Source organism: Cydia fagiglandana, chromosome 12 (genome assembly GCF_963556715.1).
Source record: "Cydia fagiglandana chromosome 12, ilCydFagi1.1, whole genome shotgun sequence".
Taxonomy (NCBI): Eukaryota; Metazoa; Arthropoda; class Insecta; order Lepidoptera; family Tortricidae; genus Cydia; species Cydia fagiglandana.
Window position 1 is genome coordinate 16,802,470 of NC_085943.1, and position 20,712 is coordinate 16,823,181.

General features: G+C 37.7%; 1 protein-coding gene across 2 annotated transcripts in view; it reads right to left on the reverse strand.

The window, feature by feature from the left end:
• LOC134669623 (uncharacterized) overlaps positions 1-20,712 on the reverse strand; it is a 233,986-nt gene that overhangs the window by 15,770 nt on the left and 197,504 nt on the right. Inside the window, exon 3 of one of the 2 annotated variants that reach the window (XM_063527279.1) lies at positions 15,055-15,147. In XM_063527279.1, coding sequence (XP_063383349.1) covers positions 15,055-15,147 — 93 coding nt within the window. Of the gene's footprint in view, positions 1-731; positions 1,117-15,054; positions 15,148-20,712 lie in introns of those variants that run through there. The other variant, XM_063527281.1, reaches the window with a different exon arrangement.

Consider the following 20,712-nt stretch of genomic DNA (forward strand, 5'->3'; position numbering starts at 1 on the left):
ATACTGATGACACTTGAGACTACCTTGAAACTTAAGTTCCTTGTTGGAATTTGTGAAGTCATTAAATTGGCATTTTGATTGTAATATGTTATGACGTATGCGTTAACGTACGGTTATTGATTGAGACGTTATAAAATTATGTAACATACATTGAATTATTGTTATCAATGAATTCTAGTATGTCCTCGCAGTTTCTCTAGAAGTTTACTACGTAGTTAGGTACTTTGGAAATGGAACAAAAGATTACTGTCGTATCGGGCAGCAAACTTTGCTCTCTGAACTCTTAACTGAGTTAAGGCAGCCCCAGGGGCTAACCCCAAATCAATATGAGCCACGGCCTAATCTTTATTGCCTTAGTTCGCTTATTATTGTTTTTATACCTATGTTTAAAAAAAACGCTTATCCATTATACTTGAAATAGATGTTATTATTGTTCATAAGCATATGCCATTATCTTCTGATAGTCTTTCTCATGTCATAGATATAGATAGGCATTGTAGTTTATTATATAGATTAGTAACCATAAGGATAAAATTAAATTAATATAAACCTTTTCAGGGACTTTAGGAGGGAATTCTACTACCTATACTTATATGTAGAGGACTAGAGAGAGTATGTTGGGATATACTCGTATTGTTATGACAATGCGTACTTGAAGTTTAGTAGGTATTATAGAGCTGATTCTAAACAGGGAAGCCATTAACCTAAATCAGAGGCCACAAATAACTCACCACATGCACCACTAGGATCCACTGCGCGATCTGTCGCATCTTCGATATCAACTTTTTGTTAGAAGGCATGGTTACAAAGTCATACAATCCAGTCTTGACTATATTGTAACAAACTATGCAAGGAATTCACAAATGGCACGGAACGATCGCTAACTTAATCGACCGTTTCACTTGTGACACGCACACACACACAATCTAGAACTACACTTTCACAAAAACTTGTTCTCAGTCTACGTACACGAAATGTCTGTCACACAGCAGTTTATAATGTAAAATGATGTGCAACCCTAGGTGTTAGGCAGTAAAACCTGCGTTATAACACCTAGAACGGTTCTTTGCTTCACGAGTCCAACTGGAGACTGACAACACTGCTCAAACACTATACGCGAATGTGTAAAACGGTGACTCATCGCCCCGCATACTGTTTACCGAGGCTTGAGTCATCGCCGTAATTCACCGCGGGCGCGCTTTAAGCGCTTCACTAACCTCCGACTAAGGCGTAAACCGCTTACAAATGCCAAGCGCTGGAATGCTATGCTATAGGAAATCGACTCCATTAATACCTCCGTTCCGCACGTGTACAACGACAAACCACGGCATAATAGACTTTAAGGTATTAGTCACAAGAACTAAGGTCCTTATTCAGAGTTGGTTGGGTAAGGAAACGCTAACTTTCGCGTTTGAGTTAAAACTTGTGTTACGGCACGGCCTCAGTAGATCGAATGCCGTTTTGAGGTCGTTTGCGCGATAGGAACGCTAAAATATCTAATGAACTACCTACTAGGTAATTGACAGTACTGAGTAATCGTCTTATCTGTAGTGAAGGCGCACTTCGACTCTGTCTAATTAAAATAGATACGAACTAGATTAGAAATAGTTTCAAGCTTGTTTCGAAACCAGTGTCTGTACTCGGATATTTATGATGCGAAACGGTAACTGGCCAAGCGTAAAGTTTTCACCAACCAATGCTTTGTTCGAACGGTTCGTTTAAAGTTCTCCTCTGAGAAAAAGAGCAATCGTTACTGAATTAAGGAATTAGTTATCAACAATTCTCTTGGTTAGATTGTCTCGTCGCACTCTGGCATTTACATTTGCATATGGCCGACCTTTTATGGGCCTTGTGTATACGTAATATGGCGAGATTTAAATTATGCAGCGAAATGTTGTAGACGGACGTATCAAATTGACATAGTCAAACAAACAAGTTATCCTTTCAAGGCTTTGTTTGATAGTAATGATAGTGTTGATCACAGGACTCTTCCTAGATTCTCCTTTATTTAGAAATTCTCGTCAGAAATTCGGCCAAGCTGCCGCGCTACCTCTTTCTTACATTATTATTAATAATTAAGTTCCACTCCGGTTTTTACATACATAATTTGTTTTGTATTGATCAATAAGCAATTTAATTTTTCCTACTAACTTAAATAGTTCCTGGTCTCCTCTAATTTTCACTGTTTGCGACTTCATTTCAAAACTCTCATATTTATTTTCTGGATCTAGGCCCTAACTCTAGCCCTGGATCTAGGTACTATTTTCTAGGCCCTAAATTATTTTATTTATCAACATCAAATGACACAAAACATTGTTTGGTTGCATCTAGCTCATAAAAGCGTAGATACTCGTGTACGATCATCAAGTTGAAATGAACAAATATTATTTATTTAATTTAATGTTTCTAATATTTCATATATACATTTCCTTCCTTATGCTCCCTATTTTTATTGCAATATATCACAATAAATCATAGTTACTATTTTGTCCTTCTCTGTTGTATTTTGTAATTTTTTTTTTGTAAGTACATACCTATGTCTAGCTGACGGCCGAATGGAATAAGAAAAAGGAAGATTGGAATAAGGAAAAGTCTACATATTACTAAGCAGAGAGTCCCGTTTACTGGAGTCAGTTATGTAACGCTGCCATACATGACCCAAAAAATTTTTATTAAGCTATGAGCTTCATCACATCTGATATTTGAGTGATTCTAAGCATTTCTAGCCTGAAGTGGGGGGGAAGGTGGGGTACAAAGACGGCCGCCATCCGTCATCTTTAAAAAAAATCTACTCTGATCCTGGTGGGTACTAGGGCAAGTTTGGTATCATTTTCGTATAAACCAAAGACGTAGAATTCATTGCTGATATTTGTTTTTTCAATTTCATAGTAATTTTACAAGAAAAACGTAAAAAGGTGAAAAATTTGGTTGGAGATTTTTGCTACGCGGAGCCGAAACTACAAAAGATAGAAAGTTGAAATTTGCACACTAGATTACATTTATAAAGTGTACAAGAGATAAGAAGCGATTTTGAGAAATTCAACCCCTAAGGGGGTTAAAAAGGGGATGAAAGTTTGTATGGGGTTCAAGTTTTATTTTAAGCTAGGAATTTGAAACTTCGTAAAACGATATATTATTAAAATACAAGAAAACTAATTTCAGCGTTTTTGGAAATTCATCCCCTAAGGTGGTGAAAAAGGAGTTGAAACTTTGTATGGATATCAAAAAAATTTTCGAACGCGGGACTTGAATCTTTGTATTTGGGGATATTATTAAAAGACAGGAAAAGTAATTTCAGCGTTTTCTAAAATTCATCCCCTAACAGGGTTAAAAAGGGGTTGAAAGTTTGAATCCATTACAAATCCGAGTAGACACACATTTCTTATTGGCTCCCAGGCTTGAAATGCTTAGAATTACTCAAGGAACATATGTGATGAGGCTCATAGCTTAATAAAAAATTTTTGGGTCAACTTTATAACTGCTTCCGCTAGTTGGCACATTTAAGGTATAAAAACCTTACATATTCTAGCCACCTAGCTAGTTTTAACTCTGTATGCCTATAAATTTACTGTTTTTTTTTCTTAAATTATAGTATTCTAGAGTGATATTCCAGACATGCTAACGACACTTAAGTGCCATCTCTTTCAAGGATAATGCACTCAGTGATGACATCACAGCGTCCGACTGTATGAATCATGCAAAAATGCCCCTTACGCAATGAACAAATTAAAAGGAAAGTAATGTACGACGAATATTTCAATTTACGAAATTCGCGAATGTGAGTCAGCTCAGGGTTTATAAAGTAAACCCACGAAGATATACATGCCAGTACTTTGACTAAATTTAACAAATGTCGAAGTCAACTTCTCTACACATGCAACTACAAACTTCTTGGAGGCGAATGGGTAGTTCCAAACTGGAGTCAGTTTCACGTAGAAATTTGATATTTCCCTGAATACAATGCATCATAGTCTAACCTGCCTCAAATTGCGTTACATCTACAACAAACTTAGACTTAACTCTATACCTACTATTTTAACTATGTATGTGATTCCGTTCGTTTATTGTTTGTAAAAATAGTATCCCACCAAAAACATTCTGTAAAAAACTAGCCAAGTCTCGATGGAGCTGCTTGTTTATCTCTAAAAAGTAATGAAATCTAGACAAAGTCGTGCCAAGTCTAAGGTTCCTTACTGCGATTTCTTTATTATTATAGTTAATGTTGTGTGACTTGGCCGTTGAAGGGTACACAAGGGTACAAAACCAGGTGCTCCATGACACCATTGCACCAATCTGTCGCCAGAACCGCTACCCGTTGACGATGGAAAATTGCCACTTGGAAGACGTTGATTCAATAACCAGTCAATTGTAGGCTTGATAAAGCTGCGTATTTCAATAATACTTATGTATGGGCGAGCCTGAAACAAACCCTTCTTTTTGGTGCAATGGCAGATTGGTGCAATGGTGTCATGGAGCACCTGGTTTTGTACCCTTGTGTACCCTTCAACGGCCAAGTCACACAACATTAACTATAATAATAAAGAAATCGCAGTAAGGAACCTTAGACTTGGCACGACTTTGTCTAGATTTCATTACTTTTTAGAGATAAACAAGCAGCTCCATCGAGACTTGGCTAGTTTTTTACAGAATGTTTTTGGTGGGATTTCACTTCTTTTTGTAGTGAAAGCGTTGCGAGACTTGCACCTTTTTACATGTAATGTTTTTGATGGGATCTCATCTCTTTTTGTAGGCAGTCCTTCTTTTCGGGTACTCATACCCATACTATGTATACACATATCATAACTAAACATATCTTCATTCATACTCACATCGTACATCGTAGTGTACCTTTACTTTACTTTACCTACTATTTGTAGGAACTGCAACAGTAACTTTGTAATATCATATATTTATATGGGATTACAAACTTACTTATGCAGTTCTTAGATCTTTAAAACGTGACTGATATTGCAATATTTTTAGGTTTTCCCTTTATGTGGCCATTAAACCCTAACTCTGTACCAAATTTCAGCTCTCTGAGTTTATGGGAAGTACTAGTTCTTTTCTGATGATCATGAGTGAGTTTCATAAATGCGAAACTTTGCTTTCGCTTAACTTCGGAACTAAATGACCTACAGACTTGAAATTTTGGATTTTAAGTATGTGATTATAGCTTACTGGATGACCAAAATTTCTGCGTTCTGGTCTTATCCAGAGGTTCTCAAATAGGGGCCTGAAAATGCGGCGAAATGGTTCCAGTAAAGGATGGTACGGCAGTGCTTGCTTCGCGCTCGACTTAGCGGGGGCACTGCCGTGCCCCCCGATTACGGAATGCCAATAATGTTATGTTATTTGACTCGATACCATAAAAGTTATATAACAAGTACAAAGGTCTCAACCACGAAAGGGGATTCGTCTCTTAAATACTCTTTATCGCCTGCGTAACTAATAGTAATGTGTATGGGCAGTGTAGGAACTATTTCCTTGATTGGCACTGCGGCAGTTCGGTAGCAGAAGCCCGGCTCTTCTAGATCCGCAGGTTGCAACATGTGCATCGAAATCGAGGCTAAGTATTCCTATTGCGATCAGCCGGCCTAGCCAAGGTTACAATCGCTATCGCTTCGACAGCGAAAACCATTATGTCTCTCTATCACACTTCCATATTAGTGCGACAGTGACAGTTGCGTTTCGATCGCTACGGAGCGTAAGCGATCGGCATCTTGGCTACGCGGCCTGTTAGTGTCACGACAATGACAACACTGGTAACTATTTTTCATAAGGCCGTCTTCATCATTGGCGCCGCAACCGAATGCGGCGGTGGTGGTAATAATTGTCTAAGTGCCACTTGCACCATTTACCTAACCCAGGGTTAACCGGTTAAACCTGAAGTTACCGTGGTTACCAGTACAATTTGACACTGGTTTAATGGTTTAACCGCTTAAACCCGGGTCAGTGGAATGGTGCAAATGAGCCACGTGTATCCAGCGGGACGCCAAGCATGTGGATAGAAAAATCTAGAAACCGTATGGTTAGGGCGGTTTCTAGATTTTTAATAAGTACCTCTTTGGTTATGGTTATGGGCTTATATTCAGCAGAGGCACTAGGACGTTTTCTTTTGAACAGTTGCTACAAATTCAAAAAGCATTAATTTTACATTTGACCAAACTCAGTTTGAGGAAAAAATCGTAGATACCTTATAACTTGTAAGATGTAGTATACTGAGTCAGAATGCTGATATTGAGAGTTGTTCTGTGGTTCTCGATAAGCGCGGTGCAGTACTCTTTTAATTACCGAGTGGCTAATCAGGTGTTTATGACTACCAAATGACTTGTTTACATTTATGGTTTCCTCCGCGATGACTAACGCAATTAGTATGTAATCGGACTGTATGTGCATGATTAAGGTAATATAACTACTGTAAGTTGTTCGACGGATGTTTATATAATAAGTTTAACTTGTATTTGTTAGAGTATAATATTGCAAAAGCGTTGGCTAGGTACCTAGTGGTAAGAGCGTGCAACTTTCAGTCCGGAGGTCGCGAAAAAGTTAAAGTTAAAAGTTAAAGCCCCGGCTCGTGATAGGTACCAGTAAGTTTTTCGGAACCATACGATATACGTACATCATTTGATATTTTTATTTACCAGTCGCTTTTCGGTGAAGAAAACCTCATGAGGAAAACGGACTTATCCTAATTACGCTTAGTTTCCCCTCTGGATTGAATGGTCAGATGGCGCTCACTTTCGTAAAAATTTGTGCCTGCGCCAATTGGGATTAGCCGAGCGGTTCCCAGGCTCTCATGAGTTAGTCTGGCTTATCATTCTACATGTCTTTTTATTTTCTGGTAAAAGAGTCACGTATATTCTAGAAAATAAGTACGACAAAGTATGGTTTAAGCCTAATGGGACACAGGTGTATTATAATATATACACATACCAGAAATACGGTGACTTAGTTTCACATTATCACCATGGTCATTGTCTTATCAGTGACTCATAGGTGTTCCCTATCAGCCCCACTGGGTCACATATGGGCTGTGACGCTCACGTGAAAGTAATGAGTCACATTGTGCCCGCGGCAGGTGTTCTGTATTTGACGTTTTGCGCACGTCAGGGATGTTATTCTGATTGAAGCCAGCGGCAAAGCCGAACTATCAGAAAAAAACAGTGAAAATTACTAGATCTTTTCAAATCTTACCGTTTACAGAGTTGGAAGTTTCTAAAGACAAGCAAAACTAACGTAAGATAAATCTACATTAAACTCAAGTGCCAAGTGACCAACGCAATCGTTTAATTAATTAACATTAATTGTTACAAGTGCATAATTCACCATTTATGAATGGAATTCATTCATAAAGTGGGTATGCATTTTTGCAGCTCGCCGTCCAAATATGTACTGTGTCACGTGTAGGTATAATAAAAACATTATACATAATTATTATCATTTTGTATCTCAATGAAGTATTTGAACAAATTAAATTATTTTCCAGGAAATATTTTAATTTGTTTTTATCAAGTAGAAACACTACTATATAAATTATAAACTGAAATAAATGTCATATACTAGGGGGCGCCGCAAGCCTTCAGTAAAAAGTGCATATACTTGGAAAAAAAATGACTAATGTCTCTGTGACCCGGTGGCCGTGGTTCAGGCACCTGCCGCGATAGCAGAGGACGCTGGTTCGATTCCAGCCTAGGGCACTGGAGGCCTTGGTCACTTTTTCTTAGTATATGACATTTATTTCAGTTCATTTTGTATCTCATCTCGATTTCATGATTCTGTGTTTAGCAACGGTCGACCGTATTGAACGCATAAAGTCATTTTAAGGGTTCCGTAGCCAAATGGCAAAAAACGGAACCCTTATAGATTCGTCATGTCTGTCTGTCTGTCCGTCCGTATGTCACAGCCACTTTTTTCCGAAACTACAAGAACTACTTATACTGTTGAAACTTGGTAAGTAGATGTATTCTGTGAACCGCATTAAGATTTTCACACAAACATAGAATGTGTCCCCCCCCTGTGACTTCTAAAATAAGAGAATGATAAAACTAAATATATACATTACCACGCAAACTTCCATCGAAAATTGGTTTGAACGAGATCTATTTAGTAAGTAGTTTTTTTTAATCGTCATAAATCGTAAACCGCAATTTTATTATGTTACTTGCTGCTACGGAACCCTTCATGCGCGAGTCCAACTCACACTTGGCCGCTTTTATTTTTTAATAAACAAATGTGACTGGTTAGTCAGAGCGTTCGACTTGCACTCGGTAATGGGAATAAAGTCCGGGGGTCGGTTGGAGTTTAGAACGGAAACAAAAAAGTGACTACCGGTATTTTGGGTAACAAACACATTGCTTCAACAAGCAGGGTTGCTAGCGTGAGAAACAAACTTAAATGTTGTGCGTCATCATAATGAATTGTAAGTACCTCAGCTACGTAAATTGCTATAATTCATGTCGTAGTTTTACATATTTTCGTACCTACTTAAAAAATCACGTTTTGTCACTAGGTTACGTCGACACAGTTAAGTAGGGCAGGGCTAACATAGCATAGGAGCGGCATGACAGCATCTCGCCCGCGAGGGCGCGAGATGGACTCCTGTTCTACGCCTACAGGACAAAAAATATTAATTAATTGGGCGAATATAACCTTAAATTCATACTAACGGTAATAACTAGCACTGTGGTCGGCCACAACTATTTAGAATATTTAGCTACTCAAGTCTAATAAATTATTCGTTGTCTTTAACGTCATGAATATATATTTCGCTAACAATCAAAGTCAAGTAAAAGTGCAAATGCCACCAGTAGAAAAACCGTGGACTCTGCTAACGCCAAACAATTACTACACCATAAAGGCCGAACCCCCCCAATTCAGAGTCGTTGGGCCCGAACAATTCCGACACCCAAGCATTGAAATCGTTCGCAACTGCGACGCATATTTTACACGCCTATTTGAGCGTTGGAAATATCTGGCAAATACCGGCAAATCAATAAATATCAGCGAATCAATACTGGAGAATAAGTTGGGCTGAGAAGATAACGAATGACAAGATGAAAAGGAAATAACGATCGCGGGACCTATCCTCCTCGCCATTGGCCGTACGTGACATGGCCAACATACGAGTACGTCTAGTAAGTTATGTCAGTTTACGACTTATCACACTGATGAGTCACATACACAGTCACATAGACGCCATAAATTAACTAGTTATCAGTAGTGCTTTGATCAGTATTTAATTGAAACAACACGACCATCACGACCACAAAAATCGGGTCGTGCATGACTTTTAAATGAATGAGAATTTTCAAACAGCACTTTTTTAATGATTTGTGGACCTACATAATAATAAAAATAGAATTATAATATAGCGTTAAGTTGTTTATTTTTGCATGGGCAACGTATTCAATTTATGATAATTTATTCAAATTAATATTAATAATTAAAACCTAATTGTGAAAGTAACTGGAATATTTTTATTGCGTGTTCGCTACTGAACAGATTATGTTAAATTGGCATACAGGGCCTACGGTAGGTGCTTTATTTTGGGAATCCCACCCTCTGGGTGAAGGATGGGAATTTGGGAAAATGACACAGATGTAAGTAGCTAATGGTAACATTCCATTTCTAACTGCAGCTGCACTCCCCGTACTGAACGCGTCGCTGTCATTGTCAATTTCCATTCTAAAATGAACAGTAATGCAGCTGTCGTTGGAAATGGACTGTCACCTTAATAACACTCAGGCAGAGCTGCGGCCGCTGCGGGCACTGCTAGTGCTCTATAAGCGACCCCAAAAAATTAAAGCCCACCTCATCCATTGGTGATGTCACTGTTACTTTCTCGTACCGCGCTTGCGTGACACACGGTTCATATATGGGCATTACTCTGACATGAATCTATATTTAGGCATTAAGGATGGGCTATAACCTTATTACCGCTTAGCCGACCTAGAAAGTATAATTCTAATTATAAATACCTACTTAAGTCAGAGACAAACTGCCGTATTCGAACTTCAAGATATTCACAAGAGTCGACACGTACTAGATCCATTCTAGATACGTTATAGTTTAGATATCAACTAGTTCTCTTTTGCAGCAAAATTCTATATCTATTAGATATCTATTACATGTGAATTGGATCTCTAAGTCATATCCTGAGGAAATCGTTCAAGAGTATCTACAGAATAGCGCAAATGTCAAATTTGACAGGTTAGATCTTAAACATATCGTTATCGTATCTCGGTGATGTCTAAAAGATATCTAAATAGATGTCTATTTCAAAATCCGAATCGGGCCCGAATTCAAGTAACAAGCTGTGACTGAAAAATTTTAGAACGACTGAAAAAATATATCTTAAAGGTAGATATTTATAGCGTGTTCTGTCATTTGCTCATCATGCCAGTCTGTCTAGTGGTTACAGATTAGGCTCGATTCGGGAAATGAATTAGAGATGCACTAGATATGAAACAGTAAAGATATGTGACGTTTCACGGCAAAAGGTACCTTATGGCGGCTGGCGCCGCGATTCGAGAAATTAATTAGAGTTTCACTAGATATGAAATTGTAAAGTTATGTGACGTTCCACTACAAAAGGTACCTTATGGCGGCTGGCGCTTACGTCGCATAGCCCCGCAATAATAGCGTAAGCGCCAAACGCAGTAGGGTACCTTTACCCATGGGACGTCACATATTTTTACTATATCGTATCTAGTTAATCGCACTTCCCGAATCGCACCGATTGCCTAAACTTTCAAAGAAAATCAGATTAAACCTATAACTAATGCGATTGGTATTATTAAGAACTGAATGAATATCCAACGAATCTTATAAAGTAGGCATATATGTATTACGTTCTATAACACTTTAAACTCTCGCGTTTTGTCCACATATTTGATTATACGAAACGTCGCCTCGTCGTCGGAATTTAAGGTTAAAAACAATGAAATTATATCGCTGTAGACCCGTTCGATGGAGGAACTCAGCATGATGCTCGATGACCTCAACCGAGTTTCACAACGGGTGGGCTTGAAAATGAACATGGACAAGACGAAACTTATGTCAAATGCCAATGTTGTGCCCATCCCAGTATCTGTTGGGAACTCGGTACTCGAAGTTGTTGACTCGTACATCTACCTAGGACAAGTAGTCCAATTAGGTAGGTCCAACTTCGAGAAGGAGGTCAACCGCCGAATCCAACTCGGTTGGGCAGCGTTCGGGAAACTACGTAATGTCTTTTCATCCGACATACCTCAGTGCCTCAAGACGAAAGTCTTTAATCAATGTGTGTTACCAGCGATGACTTACGGCTCCGAAACGTGGTCTTTCACTATCGGCCTCATCTCAAAATTCAAAGTCGCTCAACGAGCTATGGAGAGGGCTATGCTCGGAGTTTCTCTGCGTGATCGAATCAGAAATGAGGAGATCCGTAGACGAACTAAAGTCACCGACATAGCTCACCGGATTAGCAAGCTGAAGTGGCAATGGGCAGGCCACATTGCGCGCAGAGAAGATGGCCGATGGGGTCGAAAAGTGCTCGAGTGGAGACCACGGACTAGCAAACGCAGCGTAGGACGTCCACCCACAAGATGGACGGACGACCTTGTTAAAGCCGCCGGAAGACGCTGGATGCGGGTGGCTTCCAACCGGTACGAATGGAGGTCCAAGGGGGAGGCCTATGTTCAGCAGTGGACGTCTTATGGCTGAGATGATGATGATGATGAGACCCGTTCGTATAATCAAATGTATTACGTTTTGTTATTAGCTACTTAAGTCTGCAGACACCTAGTCTACCAGAAACAATGACTTGTTTTCTTAATTGTTATGACACTTCAAACGCTTAGACAATAGTTATATTTAACTACGCACTGAGTTGTCATTACTACTCATTGCAGCCTACAAGCCTACGCATAAGGTAAGCAATGACACACCCCCAATGGGTACAATTACACTCTCGGACAAATTAATTAGGTCGCTCACATTTAATTTTATTGTCTGTAAAGCTACAATTTTGAGTACAAAAATGAATAAGTAAGTATATTAACATCAGTGATTTAATTGAAACTGTCTACACTTAATATTTGGAAACATCTTGTATAATAAAAGAATGTGCTTAGAGTTAGACCAAGCTAAGTCCAGACTGAGAATGTGTCATTTAAACGTCATGATTTGATGGAAGTTTGGCGTTTAAAATAACCCTTGCACAGTCTGGGCTATAAAAATCGCTGCCAACTTAGCTTGCCATGTTGGTATAACTTTAACTGGTTATTAATTACTTTTTTAATTACAAAATATATTAAACTCTGATTGGTTACTCGTACATTTCTACCAGAGATAATTTCTAGGTTTATTGCAAAAGTAAATCCTTTCGAAACTTCGGGACAAGTAATCCGTTTTAGGACATATTTTTTTTGTATTTTACTCTTTTATTTGCTCTAAAGTGTATATTCTAACATAGAATGACGAGAACATTAACCAATATGGGGCGGTTAGTTAACAGTTGACTCATTTTTATTCACCCTGACTCATTGAGGGATCGAACGCATACCTACCTCAATCAATTGTTCTAAGCCGATGATTAATGATGACTTATAATAATCAATGCTATGATACAGCTCAATTAGATGCAAATATTTCTATTAGTCTACGATAAATGCGCCATTAAAAGTGTTTAATGGGCAGTGTTTACATTATTTAAGAGATGTATGGACACTGGAGGAGGCGGCCCTGGATAGAGTCAAATGGAGACAGCTACACCGACAAGATTCTAACTCTTAAATTTACGACAACGACAATGGACACTGTGAATTTCATCTCGCTTTGTGTGGCAGGGCAAAAGTTCAATCTCACTGTCGCATATTCTCACTTTGAAAGTTTTTTAAATGGCTTTGTTATAACATAGGTAGTTTTAATAAACTTTCAACTGAAGTATTTGAACTTTGCCCGCAGGCGCGACACCCACTGCCTCGGCTATAGAGAAATCTGTGTACTGATCTAAAGATTTTTTGCAGGATTACAAGAGCATGACGCAGACAACTTGACATGAGCTTGTGGCGGATATTCTTGTGACTTGACATGTATGAATAATGCTTTTGACACAAAGAGGCTTTTAAGTGTTTTAATAAATAAGGAACGCTATTCAGATTAATAAACGGATATAGATTAAAGTTGTCTGGAAGATATCGCTCTTTAGCGATAAGACTACGTGGTCTCTACCATAGTTTAATTTAGGTATATGCTTAATTTGTATGTTTATATTATAAAGAATATTTGTATTTTGTTGTATTTATCACAACCCATCCCCCTCGCACTAGTATGATAATTTGCTGAGACGTTTTTAAACCCTTAGGTATCCAATGTACCCATACCTTCTCTGCGACGCAAACGTGTAATACCTACTGAACATCTTTCCAAAATCGCCAAAAAAAAATTCAGTGAAACAAAATATTTGTACATATTTTTTTTTTACAACTATCATTTTTTTCGTGATTTCGGATTAGTCCCAGTAAAATATTTAAAATAGTTAAATGTAATTTTTGTATGATAATTTTTTTGTTTATCTACCCATATGTGTGTAAATCACGCGAAATATATAATTTTGTAATTAGAATTTTGTTACCAGATAAAAATGCAATTTAAGTACAAGCGAGATGCACAGCCGTATGGTGTCAAAATTAGATAAAATTAACAATATACATCAATTCGTATACATTCATACAATCGTATAGCACACAACCAAGTACTTATATGTATAGATGTAGTAGAAAACAACGATGACCTTTTGAAGAACGCCCCGCGAAACCAGTGACTCACTGAGTCATTCAACTTGTATGATTGTATCTGAGCAACGAACTCGGTCAGTCGTCCGCGTGACGTGACGAACATGGAAGCCCCCATCCTTTTTAAGTCCTGTGAGTCAGCCTCCTTAAGTACAATGTTTACCTTCGTAATGAACTAAGTGGATGACGTGTTATGAATCAAGTGATTAAGTAATGGTAATTTATTTTATTGCATTATTTGCAGTCTTATCTGCGCAACTTAAGAACACAGCTGCGCAAGTAACAAGATATTGATATAATATGTTTTGCTTGTTATTCTGTTATCTTCCCACGGTTTTTGGAATTGAGTGAAAATTGTACATATATTAAATTAAACGAAAGCATTAAGGAGGAAAGTAACATTACCAAATTGTACATATATTAAATTAGTTAAACGAAAGCATTAAGGAGGAAAGTAACATTACCCAAGTGAAAAGTTATTTATATCATTGGACTTATAGTAGTACCTACTACACCACTATATAATTGTCGCTTGAAATATCAGTATTAACATCTTATCGAAATTGTATAAACTAAAAATAACGCTATCTAATCAAATAATCTTGAAAGCTTTTGATTTTCCATGCCAACATCGTCACTGGCCAATTATCGCACACGCTATTACAACAAAGTGAATCACTTATGCTCTACAGTCTACACAACAGATAGAACCGATACCTAAATACCTACTACAGTTGAATACTAGTATATACAGGGTGTCCCAAGACTATGGGACATCAAGGGAAAGTACCTTAAATATCGTAGATAGGATATTTTGCTGAAAGAAGACTTTATTTTAATTTAAAAATCTAAAACTACATTTATGATAAAACTACAGGATGATTTTTTTCTCGTGTAGCGGGTTCGATTCCCGGTTCAACCATGTAATTATTTAAAACGGGGGACGCCCTGTGTATGTAAATCAACTAACATCAGATATCATCTAGGTCAGCCATTTTCAAAGTGTGTTCCGCGGAACCCTAGGGTTCCGCAAAGCCTCTGTTGGGGTTCCGCGAAAATATACTTGTAATAATAAGAAAAAAACCAGCTCTTCTATAGGTATATCTGGTCCACAGTGATGAACGAAATTTTTTAATTTGGGGTTCCGTTAAATATTTCGCTTGCCGAAAGGGTTCCGTCACCAAAAAAGTTTGAGAACCGCTGATCTAGGTAATAAGGCTAAGGCAGTCGTGGTAAGTCTACTGAAGAACACAATTCTGTTGACGTTTTGTTTACTTACTTTAGGTGCAGATATTTCATGGAAGGAGCTAGGGCGGGGCGCGGGTCCGGCTATGCAGTCTGCCGGCACGCTGTAGTCAGCGCAAAGGGCGGCCTGGAACAATACAGCCTTTATTAAACACTGCCACAATTACTACCGCCGCGATTCGGGAAATGAATTAGAGTTTCACTAGCACTAGCATAAATAAATAATAAATAAATAAAAAAGCTTTATTCCTTCCACACATACTTCAAACAAAATAAATATATAACATTAAAGTAAAAGATAACTTAAAAATTAACTTAAACGATATGTGGGCCCCTTTCGGGTAAAAGCCAGCTCGGGCGCAGCACTAGCATAGCGCCGTAATAATATTGGAGTGGCGTTAATAATAGCGTAAGCGCCAACCGCCCTATGGTACCTTTACCCGTGGGACGTCACATATCTTTACTATATAGGATCTAGTTAATCTATAATTTATTTCCCGAATCGCGCCGTACTTTTAATCATGGTCTAATATAAGGTAAACAAAATATGTTGGAATAAAAATTAGTATGAAATATGATCAAAATGAATAGATATGATATGTGTTCGTTGATCGAGACTTTTTGGCACCGAGTAATTTTTTATGTAAAATAAGTGAGATGACTCTGAAAAACCTGCGTACGTCAAACTGATGTAAATATTTGAAAAATACAATACTATCTCTAATATTCATAATCAATAAATTATACATTTAAAAAAGTTATGGAGACAAAGTTTTGTAAAAACAACATGTTCGCGTGGACAAGTTAGCGATGCATATAAAAGTAATTGAAGTTATTTGATGTACATAGTCTATACCAACAGGCGTATAATGTATGGGATAGCGTTAGTAACACCACGGGATTGAAATAAACACAAACTCACATTTACAGAAGGTTTCGGAGGTACAATATAGCCAGTGGCACATTATCTACGAATATTTTCCTGACATACTTATTCATATTAATTTTTCACGTTCGTTTGGGAAAACAAAAGAGGTTCAGAGCCATATTGGCGAAAATAATGCCAGGAAAGTTACCAGCCCGAAGATCCTAAAATAGTTTTGCGTCAAAACAAATAAGTTGGAAATAAATTATTGGGAATAAATCTTGCCGCAAGGAGCCTTAAATACATCACTGTCCGGGTGACTGACGGCGTCGGGCCGCGTGCATTCTTAATCACAAATCAGTCAAGATTGAACTGAAAGAACGAGACCCGTTCAATGAATGAAATACGACCGGAACAAATGAGCAAATAAACGGCCAGTTTTAATATCGATCGAGACAATTTAAAATTTATAAACTGACGGCAACTCTGAATTGTAAAATTATGCGAGCTTAAACTTAAAATGCTCCATGATCGCTAGTTTTCGGCAGTTATTATAATCTATCTTGGACCCTATTCAAAACCCCATTTAACTGTCTGAGACTACGACCTGTCAAACAATATTACTAGTGACAGTGACAATCGTAACACTGTAAAAGTACGAAGACAAAAACACGAATCATCTTTGGAACAAACAAGGTATCACAGATCAAATCAATTATCATGTCATGTAGGTACACTAGGTAGATTTAGATTTAGATTTAGATATTTATTCTCATAATATTAAATTACATTATAAATTATGCTAGACTAATCTACACGAATTTATATTATGATCTTCATTCATATTAAAATAATATTATTTAATACATACAAATTAAAAAAATGTCGTACAATAATTAATCTTATGTCAACAATTAAAAAAAGTAGTAAAAAAAAACAAAACAAGGGTAGTTTGAAATATAACTGCAATTAAATTTTACATATAATTATACACTATTTGTCAATATTGAAATAACGAACTGTTTTACTTAAAGCATAAAAATGTGCGAAACGTCTGATTGCTTCTATTTCATTCTGAATTAAAATACAAAGCTTGTCTCAGACTCGATAATCTATTTAAAAAGAAGTGAACAATTCGCCCCCATTTAGAAAGAGCAAGAATTAATTGGTCGCAATTATCTTTTTGTTTTGCCCCCAAAATTAAACCGTCTCCGTCATTAATTATGAGCCAAACGGCCAAGTTTAACAGTAAAGTATTTCCTTCGAGATACATTTGTAAAGCTTTGGGCGTTGAAAGTTACCAATTTATGGCCGTTTGCAAATATTTGCACGGGAAGTTTTCAATAACGCTAGCGGTGAAAGTATAGCTTTGGATAACGTTGCTCTGGCTAAAATCAGACCTTCGCTGATGTAGTTGTGGACAGGAGAGACAACGCACTTTTAATTTTTGTTTATACAGGTAACTGGTAGCCAAAGTGCGTTTCCATGAATTCACAAAAAACAGAGAGGGGCAGGCCACAGACTACGTGGATGACCAACGTCCAGAAGGACATGAAAGAAAGTGGATTGTCTGTCGACGATGCTAAACAGCGGAATATATGGCGCCCAAAATCAAGAAATCCGACCCCGCGTAACGGGATAAGGCGAGACCTAAGAAGAAGAAGAAGGTAACTGGTACCCACTCCCCTAAAATCTGCCAGGCAGAAAGAAATTTCAATACACATATATGCCCTAATTTATTGGTTTGCTCACGTCTCCTCAATGAGTTGTTAACAAAGCGCAATATGAAAATTTATTTTTCCAATGAAATTTTTGAAGTAAATTTATGCTAAACTTTCGAAGGATTTTATTATTATTTCATAGCTTTGACACACAGCAATTTTAAGTTCACATTTTTCTTGGAAGCATTTTAATATTGCACCAGCTATTGCATCACGAAGCACTAAACGCATTCCCCTCAGCTTTTCCCAGAGCTTCATATAAGATAATGGTTGTATAGGGGCTATACGACGTGTATACAGCATGTTGAAAGGGTGCATAGTTCTGATATTGAGTTATGCAGACGGCCTGTAGATGACAGCAAGCAATAGCTTGTCTAGCAATTCTGTGTTAGTCTTATGACTCTGCACGATCAAGTTTATATAGATATTTATTGTTATTTATATATTTAATTCCAACGGTCAGATATAATATCATTCACAGCTAATTACAGTACATATAACCTAATTTGAAAGGCAATATGAGGCAATCTGATTGCCCTGCAAGTAATAAGGCAGTAAGTTCCTAAAACGCATAAACGTACAAATTTTAACCAAGTTCTGTACAGATCGATCTGAAGAAGTATCGAATTTAAAATGCGCTGTAGTTCTTAAGAACCTTTTAATTCGTCCTTCATCTTTATTCAATGAACTACGAATGTATAACTCGCACGGAACAATACGAGGTGCCAAGACCAATCTCAACCGTCTACATTAAACAAAGAGGGAGTCTTTCAAAGTCCCTCACAAGCCCCTCCAATAAGATTATCATACTGCGCGGACCAGCGGAGCGCATAGATAACATTATCGCGACAAAGGAACCGCTGTTTAAGAATTAGTAGTCTTTTAACTAATGCATTCCACGGTAAGACTGATATGAAACTTATTATGGTTTGATGACATGCTTGAAAAAACCTATAAAGCATTTAATAACTTTTTCTCAAAAATGGACGGCAAAGTCGACTTTGCCATCTAAAAAATAGGTCGCGAAGCGCGTAGTTTATGGTCAGTCAAAAATTAAAAAGTTAAAAACATTGCAGTCTCGATTTTGGGACTGCAATGTTGCATACAAATTCCATTATTTGTCGAGTTCCAAACTTTTTAAAAGTAGAAATGGCTATATCAAATGAAGGCACAGGCCCATTAAACAGCCAAACAGATGATTAGTACCGCGACTATTTAGGTGTCTCAAATAGGTTGGCGCATTTTCGGCAGAAAAATACACTTCTATTTTTTTATTAAAAAAATAAAAAGGCGGCAAGGGTTTTTTTCTGTGAAAATATATACGTAAGAACGTTGCTTTTGTAAAATATTTCTATAATATTTATATTTCTTGCACCATTTTTGAGAAAAGCACTATATATGACCGGCTGGAAGGCTACTTGCTGGCTTCGGATTCAATTAAACGGACTCCCAAGGTCGTCCGTTTAAAACGAATCCTCAGCCTGCAAGTAGCTACTTCCGAGCCCCGACAATAATGTACTATAAGAGGGCACATCAAAAATTTCATTCCAGATTAAATGTTACAATTGCAAGAAACACTCAGCAGGGATTGACCGCATCAAAGCTTTCAATATATAGGTACTTTTAAAACGCAACAACTGTTTGCGAAAAGTAACGAATTGAAAAAAGGTGTACCTACTGAATGGTGATATCATTAGTTGTTTATTAGTAAATTTACGAACACTTTATAAATGAATTTATTCGTTACGTGTCTATACAATTTTCCAGTAGCCTGTAGGTAACTTTCGTGAGTGAGTTTCGTGGTCTTTTGTGAGTCTTAAGTTGTCCATTCTAAATTGAGTCTTTTTAATTATGTTGGAATCTAAAGAAGTTAATAGAAGATAACATAGAAGATCGTTAGCGACACTCCGACCTTCAGAACAAGGGGTTCGCATGATTTATTGTCTTGTCCCTGCATTTTAAGATTTAATGGTGTGAAATGAACGATAATGCTGCGGAGCTTGAAATAATACGTGTTAAAAATGGCACTTCCATAGACTGGAATTACATACATATCAGCACTAATGTTTTTTGTACAAGAATGCCAGTTCTTATAAAACGGAATGTCAACCCCTTTGGGGCTTTTAATCTTGTAATATTCAGAAGACTTAACATTCACAGTTGTATAGGTAACATATTTAATTACTTATTTTTCTTCTTTCAAAATGGTGGATTATGCTCAACAACAAACAAATATTGAGAAGTATTATTTAATTCTATTATACCATAATACGCTATAGTCAGACCGTAAAAAGTCTGCAGTGATTTTGATAGCCCACGCAGTGCAAGTGTCATGTAATTTTAAACGTCAAACTTCTATAAAATAATGACGTGTAAATAACACTTACACTGAGTGGGCTATCAAATCCGCTGCAGACTTTTAATGGTGCGACTCTAATAACCAAGGCTCGTCTAACGGCCGTTATTTTGAAAACATAACCTTGTTCCGTACAACAGAGGCTTTCTTTATACTCGTATCAATGTCAATGATAAATATGCTCCAATAACGTCCATAGACTGTGAACGAATATTTTCGACTCATGAATGGGTCCTAAATTATGTTTTTCCGAGCCTTGCTAATAACAATGGTATGATCACGTGTATCGATACACAGTCGTAAAGATCGAGCAAAACCATCAACAAATTGCGTGAGCTCAGCAAACGTCTGATCCAAGGTAAATCTGGATGCGTATACACAACGTAGTCTCCTCCTCTGTTGTTATAGAGGATTTGTCGGCGTGACCGCCTAGCCTGCGTTAAGCTAGATTCACATTTGTCTGTCGTGTTGTGTTGTAATGCTCTCTGTCGTGATGGCATACTGTTCACATCTATATGACGTGTTATGACGCATTATGATGCATTTTTATCAATTCCGTCTTGGCTCTCGGAGAGTTCACACTCCTCGTCCATACCTGATGCGGCTCTGACGCGTCACAACACAACACTGGCGCGTGTACACTAGTCTGATGCGCTGTGTCGTGTCGCTGCACCGCGTCCCCCGCACCTTACCCGTCCTGACGCGGACCGGGATCGCTTGTGATGCGACACAACACAAGCCGTCACAACA